At 36.6% G+C, this 14,492-nt stretch overlaps 1 protein-coding gene and 1 long non-coding RNA gene across 8 annotated transcripts in view; one reads left to right on the top strand and one right to left on the bottom strand.

The window, feature by feature from the left end:
- Window positions 1-14,492, bottom strand: part of LOC117323567 (forkhead box protein N3-like) — a 46,582-nt gene that overhangs the window by 17,761 nt on the left and 14,329 nt on the right. For 2 of the 7 annotated variants that reach the window (XR_004531767.1, XM_033878858.1), the window contains exons 1-2: window positions 6,663-6,735; window positions 1,621-2,233 (exon numbers count right to left, since the gene is read on the bottom strand). Coding sequence is in view for 6 of the 7 variants with exons in the window: in XM_033878858.1 (XP_033734749.1) it covers window positions 1,621-2,233; window positions 6,663-6,712 (663 nt within the window). In the remaining variant the exon portion in view is untranslated. Of the gene's footprint in view, window positions 1-1,620; window positions 2,234-4,159; window positions 4,308-6,662; window positions 6,736-9,642; window positions 9,766-9,867; window positions 9,987-14,492 lie in introns of those variants that run through there. The other 5 variants (XM_033878861.1, XM_033878862.1, XM_033878864.1 and 2 more) reach the window with 5 other exon arrangements.
- LOC117323568 lies at window positions 7,090-14,216 on the top strand. Its single transcript, XR_004531768.1, has 2 exons — window positions 7,090-7,296; window positions 9,931-14,216. It is a non-coding gene; the product is annotated as an uncharacterized LOC117323568 (long non-coding RNA).

Genomic DNA, 14,492 nt, shown 5'->3' on the forward strand with positions numbered 1-14,492 from the left:
CTTTGCCTTAACACTTACAAAATCTACAACACTTAACTTTGCCTTAACACTTACAAAATCTACAGTACTTAACTTTTGCCTTAACACTTGCAAAATCTACAACACTTAACTTTTGCCTTAACACTTACAAAATCTACAACACTTAACTTTGCCCTATCAGTTTACAAAATATCCTGCACTTAACTTTGGTCTTCTTATATAATTAATATTTACCATGGCAACCAAACAGATACACTAACAAAATCTGCTACACACACTTCTACACTAATTCCTTTATCAAGGCTTACCTTTAATCGTTAACATGTACATTTTTTTTGTCTTTTTTTTCTCGAAATACTTGAGTGATGTTCCAAGAGTAAAGGATATTTTTGATTAACAAGCTTATGGTTTCTATGGCAGTAGTGCAACCTTGATTTATAGACGTAATTCCCTGTACAGATCCTAGACCATCTGTTATCACAACTTTGCCGCTCAACAATATAAAATTGCATTTAAAATAATGTACGGTGGCTCATAAAGGAGAAGTTATCCTGTGTTTGTTTGAAGAGAGAGATATCTTAGTCCACTCGGTGGGCAGTTTGTTGTCACTATGATGCAATCGGTTCGTCATCACCGATCAGAACAGACTAATGTACAAACATGCCACAGAAGATATGTTACAAGTTTATTCTCTTCATCAAACATGTTTGGCTAATTGATTAAGTAGTTGTACACTAACAGACAGTAATCCCCCATCACTACCACAATGTGTATAGTTTATCACTAGCATCGACAATAACAATGACGAGTATATAATGCCCAGTCATTGATTCAACAAATATATATCAAACAATATTACAGATAAATGAAAAACTGTTTGAGATAATGTATCCTTATTATTGTTGTTACGAGCTATTTTGTGTATTGATTTTTTTTAATTTCCTACAATTGGTGCCTTTTTAACGTTTTATTAGATTGTGTCATATGCATTTCAGAGTCGGTTAAATCCCTTCTGCTGCCCGGCAACACTTTACTTTCAGTTGAACGGCCGGCAACAACAGTTCAAGTGTTTGTAAGGTTTAATAGCCGATTATTATAATGTTATTTAGATATGTGTAGTGTGATAAAAAGCAGACCACCATTCATATCAACTTATAGGCAATAAGTATCTCAATAAAAAATATTCATGACTTTACGGGAGATAGTAGTCAAGGACTAACAGGGAAGTGGGGAATGTTTCATTGGGAATTCTGTTGCATTGTGGGAAATGTTTTTTATGGGATGCTAGGAAATGAAAATCGGAGATGGTGTTGTTTTTTAATATATGTGTCGTGGGTTTTTTTTTTATGAAAAAACAATGTTGCCTAGTGGGAATGAGTGAATAACATTACAAATTTTTTTTTGAAAATGACTGAAGATGGTGATGCAATGTCGGGAACCACTTTGTGAGAAAGAAGTGTTGCATTTTGAGGATATGTATGACTTTAATTTGTATGACATGATTTTAAGAAATGAATTCTGCAATTGACAATGGCTTCAGATTGAGCTTCCTTGAGGAAGAGAGACCATCTTTACAAAGTATACAAAATGATATAGAGACCATCTTAACAAAGTATACAAAATGATATAAAAGATGCTTACCTGTCCACGGTCCTTATCCACTTTTTTGAAACACTTGTTGAGGGATAAGTTGTGCCGCACTGAGTTCTTCCACCCAGTAGGAGCATGTTGGAAGTAAGGAAAATGTCCTAATATCCAGGAATAAATGTCTTTCACTGGAAGTTTTTTCTGTGGTGAGTCCTCAATAGCCATGAATATTAAACAGCTGAAGGAATATGGAGGTTTGCTGTTAACATGTTTCTGTGGGTTGTATGGCACATGTGGGGGATGTGATTGGCTGTAGTGGTTCCCCTCCTTCGTATCTCCGTTTTCCTTCTGTCCTTCTGAGTTTTCCTCGTCCTCAGCGTTAATGTTCTGTAGGAGATTGGTGTCCTGTAGCCAGGACAAACTTGTCAGGTCATCATCCTCAATAGGTCCTTTCTCCAGACGCAATTCAGCAAAACAACTACTACTGAGCATGTCATCGTCCAACTTGAATTCCTCGTCGTCAGACTCCGGCTGCATGCATTGCAGGGCGCGTGAGAGGGCGCTACCTGGGAAGGACTGGCTTAAACTGTTCACCAGTCGCTCCCGCATGTGGGCATCGCTCTCCTCCGCACGCGTCGGGGCCATCGTCAACAGAGTCATGAACACACTACAAATAGAAAAAAACAAATGATACAAATATTCATATGACAGTTCGACAACACATAACCCAGAAGATTTTTCCCCCCAAATACAGAAAAATAATGAAATTGACCAAACACAGGTGTACTGAGAATATGTGACCACAAGAACTTCTTGGAAAAAACAGGTAATTAAAATTCTACATGCTTTGCTGCAATAATTACTGGACTGTTTGTCAAACTAACAGAACTTTAAACCAGATAAAAATAGACATGTGCAATAATGAATTATTTTGAATAATGTTTGGGTTTATTTTAATACAACAAGAATACTACAGGTGTACAGGATGTGAAAACATCACACAATAGGAGATTGGTCTAAACAATAGACATAGAAAATAAAACAGAATAATGAACATGGTGACTATATACACCGAAACTCCTAACAACAGGACAAATTATTACCATGACGATGGGCAGAAATTCATAAAACAGGACAAATTATTAACATGACAATGGGCAGAGATCTGAACAGAAGGACAAATTGTTACCGTGACATCGGGTAAAGATCCAAACAACAAGACAAAGGAGTTACCATGACAATGGTCTGAGATTTGAACAACAGAATGCAAGGGTTACCATGAGAATGGACACAGATCTTGACAACTAGACAAAATGATTGCCACAACACTAAAGTAATGATTTGGTTTGGTTTACCCAGGGTCATTTAAGAACATGTCAGGTTTGGAGGTGGAGGAAAGCTTGAGTACCCGAGAAAAACCACCAGCCTACGGTCAGTACCTGGCAACTGCCCCACATAGGTTTCGAACTTGCAACCCAGAGGTAGAGAGCTAGTAATAAAGTGTCGGGACACCTAAACCACTCGGCCACCGCGGCCCCCTTTAAAATAATTACCTCAACGTATAGGAAATGCAGGTTGGCATAAAACTAAACAATTAATAATTACATATTTGGCAATTCAATTCTGTACGTAACACTTTCTGAACACTGAGGAACAAAAGCACAACTAATTACACAACATATACGTCAAGTAGCAAGTCTAACTATATAATCTTTAGTTTTCCTCTGTTAAGGAGTCACAAGGCCATAGCCTCTCGAAAGCTAACAAGAAAGTAGCTTAAGTCTCTTTAAGGCTCACAGGAGAGTAGTAACCAGAGGGCTCGCAAGACATTAGTCCAAGGAGGGACTGCTATCCAGAGGGCTCGCAAGACATTAGTCCAAGGAGGGACTGCTATCCAGAGGGCTCGCAAGACATTAGTCCAAGGAGGGACCAAAATGCAGTAAGTCTCTCAGGGGCTCATGTACAACTATGTCTCTAGAGGGCCCACAACACAGTAGCATCTGGAGGGCTCACAAACCTGAGGTTTCTGAATTCCTCACAAGACATATCCTCTGCAGGGTTCACAAAACATGTCTGCGAATTTGAAGGCCTCAAACAACATTTTTCTATGGAGGGCACAGATGACACTAGTCCTTTGAAGCCCATAGAAGACAGTTAGGTCTCTTGAGGGCTCACAAACTGGATATCTCTGGAGGACTGACTGTCAGTAGTCTCTGGAGGGCTCACAAACTGGATATCTCTGGAGGACTGACTGCCAGTAGTCTCTGGAGGGCTAACAAACTGGATATCTCTGGAGGACTGACTGTCAGTAGTCTCTGGAGGGCTCACTGGACAGAAGGTCTCTATAGAGGGTTGTCACAGAACAGATGTCTCTGGAGAGGTCATGCCAGTAGTCTCTGGAGGGCTCACTGGACAGTAGGTCTCGATAGAGGGTTGTCAGACAAAATAGTGGTCTCTGGATCCGGAGAGGTCATGCCAGTAGCCTCTGCATGGGTCCCACAATACCCTATTGAGGGCTCACACTTTAAAAAGTAGGCAGCAGTACTAGTTCATCCACAAATATCGAGTATCGGATGAGAGATTCTATACTTACTATCACACAGCTATCATCCAATCTAACAAGTCATGTTCGTTTTTTAAACGTTTCTGTTTACAGGACTACTCTTCCTACATTTTCGTATCTCGCTGTCGATATCACTGAGACTAGGTACAATTCTTCATCACAAAAGTCCCATGTGTCTCAGTGTTTAAATCAACATGCAGACAGTGATAGTCTAAGTGGTGAACCTTTCCGTCGATTCTACAGGGTCAGTCAGGTGTGACATTCCTACTCCTTTCATTGGAGCCACAACATGTTACCTGTGGCTTGTTGTACTCCATCGCCATGGTTACATGTGTATAAAATTACAGGGACATTACACAGTGACATCTGGATGTTTTATCTCTATAATGCTTCCTGTGTATTATTCATCTATAAAAGAACAAGTCTGTATTCTTTTTCAACAATTTATCTGTCCGAAGAAGAATATTTAGTGTTAAAGACAGAATTAATTAACACCTAAATATGAATTCTATCTCCTAGCTTCATATTAAAATGTTATAGAGTACATGTACATGTATATACATAAAATGCAACAAACTAAATATGTAAATCATTTCTTAGAAAAAATCACATTATAGGCACTCTACTGTCAGTTTTGATAGAATTTGGTTAACATTTCTCCCCCAAAAAAATATTGCTTTAGGATTATTATTTTAGAGATCAAAGTTGGAAAACCATCAGTCTAAATGCCCGTATAACTCAAGCATATTGTTTTTCAAATAATGTGTACTTACAGTTATGAATGGAGTATTTGAATTATGTATTCAGATATTGTTGGGATTGTTTCCTGTATACTAACAATATGCTAACGCCTTCATCAACTAAAGCTACTCTATAACACATGTCAAACACATGACAAAGAACAAATATTGACTAAATCGTGCAGTATTTCACAGGATTTATCATCTGTAAACATTACACACAAACATTGACATGATATCTGCTAGCGCTGTGTATTGTAATTTGCTATTACATTACCAACTTGTATTCAATGTTAAAAAATATCATCTGTCATTATTTCTCATTGTGAACTAATAATCAAAATAGGATATAAGGAGCAGCCATAGAAGACTTTGCTTTTTTGTCTTTTGTCTCCTGAATATGTTCTTGATGCCAAAAAGGCATTAGTTTTATGCCAGTAATTATACAAGTGTCCACTACCTGTTGTGTTCACTGTAAAATACACTATAACAGAGTTGTGTGATAAAAACAATAAGTTGCATTAAATTTCCATTTAAAAAAATAAAGATTAAAGTATCACATCTTATATATACTACCTTTTCATACATGTATCAGATTATTGCGTGAAAAATATCTAAAATACACATTTAACAGGGTTAAAAGTTGGATTTTATTTCAATTTAAGAAATATAGATTTAAGTACAACCTTTTCATACATGTATCAGATTATTGCGCAAAATAAAACTTGAGATAACTACACATATATATATGACCTAGTCCCGCATTAAAAATGACATTTCATCTGCATGTAACCTATATATCTTATCTATAAATTATCTGATTACAGAGTACAATATGGAGTCACTGTGCACATGTAGACCTACTCTGATAATGATGTTCTTATGTACAAACGTAATAAACTAATAACGGCAAAGGAATGCTCGTTAATAAATGTTTGTCATTGTTTACAGGTTAATATATATTTTTTAGAAATTACTTAAAATAAGTTGTTTATAATTTGATTTACTGACCTTAAACTATAATCAAGGATGTAGTCTGTGATACGATCTTGTTATACTGGTCTGTAGTATAGACTTGAGAAGATTATAAAGGCCAAAAAAGGAAATCCTCTGGCTATATATCGTCTACCTGGCAGGTACAATTACTGCCAATCACTAAATAAGGGCCTCACATTAATTGGAGAACAAACACCTGAAACAAATGTCTGCATAGGTGTCCTTTTATCTGTGTTACTTAAATTGTGGTGTTTGCCTTTGTCAGTGCTGTTGTTACCTGTGTGGGGTCATATAGGTCATTATCTAACTCAATAGGATACTAAAGAAAATAGGTATTGTTAAGGAAATGATAATAGCTCAATAAGTACTCCGGAAGGGAAACCCTTCATATAGACAGTAATTGTTTCACCTGTACAGGTGATAATTTCACACAGCTAAGAATTACCTGTATACATAACAATAACACATCAATAGTAAGCAATTGACCCCACATCTCTATTATGTACACAATAAAATCGATTTCAATTGTGTGGTCCTTTTTAACAATAAAATTCTCTACCTTATTATCAGATGGGTATTCATTAGTCCGTGAACGTTTAATTCCATACATATTCTCTATAATATATTTTATCCCTCCAACATAGGGTCATTTTTAACAAAATGCAGACAACCTTTTTCTGGGATTACCTGGAAAAACCAGAACAATGGTTCTGAAAAAATGAAGATTTATCAAAAGAAATTACACACAAAGAAATGACACACAATAATGAGACAATAAATGTGATAGGAGAGACTACCTGGACAGTTTCTCTGCACTATACTTGAGACGTCGTAGCCACAGATCCATGGTGGCCCCTTCCTACCCAATGTACATCACATCATCCATGACACTTGGTCGTTTTGCCATAATAATGTTGTAATAGTTGCCATGGTAACTATGCACACTGAGATCTGATGTGCATGACAACACTTTGTTGCTCTCTGATTTTTGAGGTATTAAGAAATTGCAAAAACTGGCAGTATCCTGCGGAAGGTCGTTCAATCAATAGATCATTCTAGGTAATTAGGCAGTGAGGCTGCCAGGATACACTGATGCTTTGGTCGCTGGACCAAGCAGGCTTTGTAAGAACAAAGCACTGTGGTTGAGTCAGCCTTGTTACCTGGCCTGTGATTGGTTCAGAGGCTGATTCCATTATTGCCATCTTACCTTTGTTTACCTGGATTCATACCTGGAAGCGGCAGTGAAATGCAGTGGACTCACAAGTAACACAACCAGGACAAATGCAGACGTTTAAGGGGATCAGGCCCCACCCTACAGCAGATCACAGGTGTTTACACATCACAGGTAACACATTTACACCTGATGTAAGAGGATTTGGCCAGGTAACTGGAGGTTGATAGCTGCTACAGCAGGAGTACAGGTGTAAACAGGTAACATACTCGACAACCTTGGTATATAACTTAACGATCATCTTGTTATTTAACAATTTGTTACTATCAGCCTTATCACTAATTTTCAAAGTTAAATTGTTTGAGTTTGAATAATTTTAGATGTTATCTTACATTTAAACAATATTTTGATTTTATAACTGTTTTGTATACCTATTTTGAATACAATGTTCTATTGATATTATTGAATTATTACCAAGGGAAATAGCCCATTCAGCATTGCTTGTCAGTACTAGTTGTTGTAGGACTGATCAGATCTCTGTACCACTGTAACAGTCTACCAATTATCTACAAGCAGGCCTTATAGATGGACTGCACTTACAAAGACCTAGTCACTACCAATTGTAATCTAGGCCAAAACGAAAATATTAGGACTATACTTGTACTAGTTATAATAGGACAGCTTATAACCTATCGGTTTATATACCGACCTAAAGGACAGACGCAGTGTCAGTATAATGTTTTACTAACCAGGTCACATGTCAGTGGCAGCTGGTTAGGACCAATAGTATTAATACAGATTATTATAGTCAGAAAGGACAAGTGAGGATACAGTTCCTGGAGTTCTTATCAATATTGACCCATATTAGGATGACATAGCCAGTTATTATAAATACAGGTTATAGCTAAAATACAAAAATGGACAAAGTAGCAATTCCTTAAAGACAAAATAGGACATAGTAACAGCTCCAAAAGGGCAAATTAGGATTTTGTGATAGCTCCTAAAGGACAAATTAGGATACCGTGACAGTTCATGAAGGGATACATTAGGACATTGTGACAACTCCTAAAGGACAAATTAGGATATTATGACAGCTAAAGGACAATTTAGGATGCATTAACAGCTTCTAAAGGACAATTTAGGATACAGTAACAGTTCATAAAGGGACAAATAAGGACACAGTGACAGCTCATAAAAGGACAAACTCCTTAAGGATAATTAGGACAGTAACAGCTTAAGAACAAATTAAGACACAGTCCTTAAAAGATAAATAAGGACACAGTGACAACTCCTTAAGGATAAATTAGGACACAGTGACAACTCCTTAAGGACAAATTAGGACACAGCGACATCTTCTAAAGGACAAATTGAGACAAAGTGACAGTTCATAAAGGACAAATTAGGACATTTTGACAGCTCCTAAAGGACAAATTAGGACACAGTGACAGCCTCTTAAGGACAAATTAGGATACTGTAAAAGTTCATAAAGGACAAATAAGGACACAGTGACAACTCCTTAAGGACAAATAAGGACACAGTGACAACTCCTTAGGACATATTAGGACACAGTGACAGCTCTTAAAGGACAAATTGGGATACTGTGACATCATTAAGGACAAATTAGGACATTGTGACAACTCCTTAAGGATAAATCAGGACAGTGACAACTTCTTGAGGACAAATTAGGACATAGTGACAACTTCTTAAGGACAAATTAGGACAAAGTGACAGGTCCTAAAGGACAAAATAGGATATTGTGACAGCTAAAGGACAATTTTGGGTGCATTAACAGCTTCTAAAAGACAAATAAGGACACAGTGCATGAAGGGATAAATTAGGACACAAGTGACAACTCCTAAAGGACAAATTAGGACACAGTGATAACTTTTTAAGTACAAATTAGGACACAGTGACAACTTCTTAAGGACAAATTTGGACACAGTGACAACTTCTTAAGGACAAATTAGGACACAGTGACAGCTCTTAAAAGACATATTAAGACTCAATTCCAGTTCCCATCAATATACAGTTGTTGGTATCATAGACCTAAAGGACACATTAGGACCATGTCATTGCACTAGGACCCCTGGAGAATCCTTCTCAATATCAGTGCCTGATATGGCCTATAGAGGGCCACTCAAAAACCCTATCCAGTAACTTATTAGCTACAATCACTTTCACATCCTACAGCTTTATTGGTGGCCTGATAAAGAATTAAAGCTCTCACAAAACAGAACAGTGACATGCATAGCTGTGGATATTACAGTCTCAAAGTAACCCTAGATATCTGTTCTAGTAGTGTAGGGTGTCCACGAAGCAAAGGGAGCTGGTGTATGTATTTATACATCACAAACCTAATCATTTCCTTTTCTTATTTTTTTTCCAGCAAATTTTTAAAACTTTAAAACTTTTGTATACCATTCAACTGTTGGGGAAAAAACTACCAAGAATTTCAAGTTCATTAATGAAAGAAATGCAATCTTTGTTAATCAGTGAAACAATTCTATGCAAGTAAGACTAAAGTTTACAAAAGAATGGTGGACACGTAGTGTCATACAAGCTATCAGATGTAGTGGAGTATGACTGGGCTTTAAATCCTCACTTACCTACAGGGGAATCAATACATAGCAGCACAACTCCCTACTCAGGCCAACCTTACTCTTCCTGGCATGCTAGATCAGTTGAGTGTAAACTTTACAAACTTTTTCCTCCAAAGTGTAACTCTGTGGCTGAAGAGAAACCAACACATGGGGCCTAGCATATGTGTCTAATCTAATCTGGGCTGATAGTGTATAAGGTCTTGCTTAACAAGTGCTCAATAGTATGAATACCTACTGTGTTATCTTCCAGGTTCACAAATTATATTCCAGTTTCTCATTTACATTACATTCCAGCACAAGAGATGAGTCTCAAGTTAAGTCTTCATCACAAGATGCTGTCCTGTTTGTTAGGGAAATCAAGATGGCGTCTCTACCGACTCAACAGAGCGGAAAGGTGAATGATGGGATTGTCAAATGAAAGGCTACATCTTCCCACTGGCTGGCTCCCTATTGGTTGAACATCTCAGTCTACTGGCTGACTGGAGTACCCATGTGATGTAGTCTCTACACAGCTGTGCCCTCTGCATAGCCAGGCATCATTTCCATGGATACTGGGCACAGTTGCTTAGTTACCACAATTGAACTATCTTGAGCTAGAAAACTGGTGTGTTCTCTAATTACACCTCCCTCTAGCTAAATGGAACAGACACTCATGGCCTGTCACATTTAATTCAAAGACTTCTCATAACACTTGACCACAGCCCCAGGCCACTGGTCATCATATTGGGTATTGACCAGTAAATTGTCAAATTCAGGCATATACTGTCCTTAATCATCAAAATCTCACTATATCTGAGGGCTGGCAATTATGTCACTTATAATAGCTATGGGCAGAATTTCTTTTCTTACTGTATACAGATCTGGTTAGGGAAGTTAGTCCACAACAGATTATTGACCTTCAAGGCAGACTTAATCCAGCAGTGGCGTAAAGGGGTGTACCAACACAATGTCATACAAGCATATCTTCCAAAAATAGAAAAAAATAAGGAAGAAAAAATACACTTCCTACAGCTATTATCTTATACAATTATTTCCAGAAGTGTGGATAACAGAAAGGGGGAAAATGGGTTAAAACTTCATAACACTTTAATAGGTTGAGAAATCATGGATGAGTGAGGATGGTATGTATGTATGCAGAGTATACCTATGTAAATACACCTGTGTTATCTCCACTAATCTAGTTAGTGTGTAGACTGGCCCAGTGACTGGAGATGATGATGTGTCTGAATATTATGGGATGTTAGGATGTGTGTGTTGTTAGTGTATACATGTGTATCATGTATAAGCTATATATCTGTCCCATCAATGTGTCACACACACATGGCAGCTACTGATAAACGACTTTTAAAGTTCACAATAAAATATTTGTTTAATAAGACTTATAATTAAGATATTAGCCATATTAAGGGGATACCAGGGGAGTGTGACAGAGCACACTACTAGAGAGAACATGTACTCCCTAATCACTGTACAGTCTACACAGATGTCATCATTCCAGTCCTCCCTGGAATCACATGCATGTTGTCAGTGACCCCTACAGGGCCATGCTCATGTCACTAAAACAGAGGGGAATAAAGCTGGCCACAATCGATATACTCTCACAGCCTGTCCTAACGCATGTGCAATTATATATATATAACTATACAGGGTATTACAAAGACCTACCAATTGCCAGCCCAATTTATGATCTATTAGGATAAAAACGGCAGCACCACTGGGTTATAGCTACTAATATGGGGCTACATTTATGAAATAGGGTAAAATTATGGCCATATATCTATATTGTCTGTAAACTGCTGGTGCGTAAAGAAGGTCAATGTTTTTGCACATTTTACGGGTCCAAGTGTGAATTCATGACCCATTTACAGAGGTATAAATAGAATGCATTTCAAAATGAAAAATAGGAAAATGTGAAATTATCCACCAGCAAAACAAATATTATAATAGATGAAAGATATCAATTTTAGTACATGGATGTTGAGTTAGTTTTCATTACCAGCTGGGTATTGAATTTTAACACTATAAGGTTTATACACAATTACAGAAGTTTATATACACAACTTTATTATCCAGTGCAGTTGTAAAATATGCAAGTCAAAGAGTCGGCAAATATGGATGACTTTCACAAACAAAATATATGTGTATTGGCCTAGAGAATAGAAAACAGTAGAATTTGTGATCAAAGTATCCATGGCAACCGTGGCAGCTGATGACCTGGGAGTCGACACATGTACACAGACTGGGACAGTAACTCTATATTAGTATCTTTACAATCCCTGCCCATTTCCATGATAATAACACACAACAGCTGTAGAGAATTACAGGCAAACTAGGCCTGCCATGTCAACAGGACCAGTAAAATATGTACAGCACATATACAGCCATATCACAGGGCCAGCATGGAGGAGCAGTGTGACACATTTATTGCATTCACAAAAATATCAATATACTTGGCAATCTCTTGATGATTATACCAGTTGTGGCCTATTATACCAAACAAAATGTATGCCATGAAATTTGCGATTTCTGTCATTTCGACAGATGTTTAGTCCCTGTTGTTTGTTTTGTTCTAACCCCTTAAAGCAGCCTTATGATTTAGTATTATCTGATCAAACACAGACAACAGATCCCACAGGGATCTTTATGTTCAACATTTGAGGGATAATTAACGATTAGAAAAACAATAGATGTTGATAACTCACCTTGTGTCACTCAACTCTTTGTTTGTTAAATTGATTCTAATTATAACTTTGCTTCAGAAAATTAGATTTGACCTTGAACTGTGACTTGGTGACTAAAACTTTCCAATCATCTTCTTAAGACTAAATAATTTGATCATGACCCTTGACACTGACTTTCACCTTGGAAAATTTATCCTCTTATTCATGATTCTAATCTACTTTGATTGATGATGTAATCACAAATATTTGCAAAATGTCTTTTAACAAGAGGCCCATGAGCTTGATCAGTCACCTAAGTTCTAATATACATTTTGTATGTTAAAAGATGTTTGCTTTTAAATCAAAATTGAACATATTTGACCTTTTGACCTTGAAATTGTTATCTCAGTACACTTCTGGCCCAATATTATGACCTTAAACCTAAACTGTAAAAGGACATAAATTAATACTATCAGATCAGTCCCGATGAGGAAACTGTTCAAGATTTTATTAGTAAAAACCTCACAACATTTCAAATTTTATCTAAATCCATTCATATTTACCTAAATTATGATCACAATGTCCAATGGTAATAAAACTGCAAAGGGCTATAACTCTTTATTAAAAGTTACATCAAATCAGTTCCATTGCTGAACCAGTGATTTTTCAGGCTATTTTGGGAAAAAAATATTTCCTACAAATTGGGAAATTTTAACGTAGAAACTTTTTTGGGAAATTTGAAACGCATACATAAAAGCTATTACACAAACACATTGGATATATTTTGATCACTTTAATTTGTGCAGCCATTTTTTTGCATTTCATGATCATCAAAGCGCTTTAAGTGACATGTAACATAATGGGGAAAAAAGCGGTCAGGGTCAAAATATCTGGAATCAAAGCCGGCAATTTCTTGGGAATTTTAGCAGAGCAATTGGGAATTTTTTTTAATGAAATCTCTGGGAATGGTATCTGACTCTTAATGATATAAATCATGCTGAACTCATCCGACCTCTTAATGATATAAATAATTTACTCATCATATTCACAAAGCCTAATGGCAATAAAACCACTAAGGGCCATAACTCTAAGGTACAACTGAATCGACCCAATCATCACTCATCCTAGATCTTATTGATATAAGGCTGCGTACCAAGTTTCATGAAAATCAGTTCATATTTACGAAAATTATCATGTTCACATTGTCTGATGGAAATAAAAATACAAAAGGCGACAACTCTACAACTGAATTGACTCGATTGTCGAAGATCCGAGATATTAACAATATATGGCTGCACACCAAGTTTCAATAAAATGCGTTCATATTTACACAAGTTATTTCACATAAGAAAAAGTTCACACCAGGCAGACAACACCCAAGGACAGAAAAAAGGCCATTGCAATAGGTCACCATGAACCTTCATCTTTAGATGACCTAAAAATACAACAACCCACCTTCAATTCTGACAAAATTGACCTGAAATCAAACTTTCTCTGATGACTACAATCAACTAGCAACCTCAGCATATCATACCAAAATATTATCTCATCCATTAGAGTTTAAAGTGATAAATAAATCCAGTTTGGCCAGTCGAAATAGTGAAGGTTGTTCATGAACAGACTAGCAATGGAAGAAAGGTGATTTGATAATGAAATAGATATAGATAATAACCAGTAATATCCACAATATCCTCCATTTAATTGATGCATGTTTTACTGGATGAAATGGATGAGTATAAATATAGTATTGTTCTGGGTTTTATTTCAGCCAAAATATAAGCAAAATGCAGGAGGAAAGTATTATGCAGTGATGTGTATTGGGTGATCTTTATAAATTTGCAAAAACACAGAATAATATAATCTACACATATGATTTATTTTTCAGTTATAAATCTCAATAAAATATTGGTATTTCATAAAGATAATGACTTGTTTTTATTGACAACAAAAATTCCACGGGAGTGGATGTGTTACCTGTGAAGAAAGTTGGGTTATTACTTAAGAGTTATTTGCATGGAGATAGACTTTCTATTTATAGTAACTGTGAACTTGAACTTTGACCTTTGGACCAGTTAAAAAACGCTTGGGGTAAAGAAAAACTCCATGAAAAATGAGTGTTGATGGGCCAAAAGAAACTTCAGTCATCAGAAGGAAAACAATTTTGAGTTTTAACAACAAAGACATTGCTTGACCTTC

Source organism: Pecten maximus, chromosome 3, assembly GCF_902652985.1.
Source record: "Pecten maximus chromosome 3, xPecMax1.1, whole genome shotgun sequence".
Lineage (NCBI taxonomy): Eukaryota > Metazoa > Mollusca > Bivalvia > Pectinida > Pectinidae > Pecten > Pecten maximus.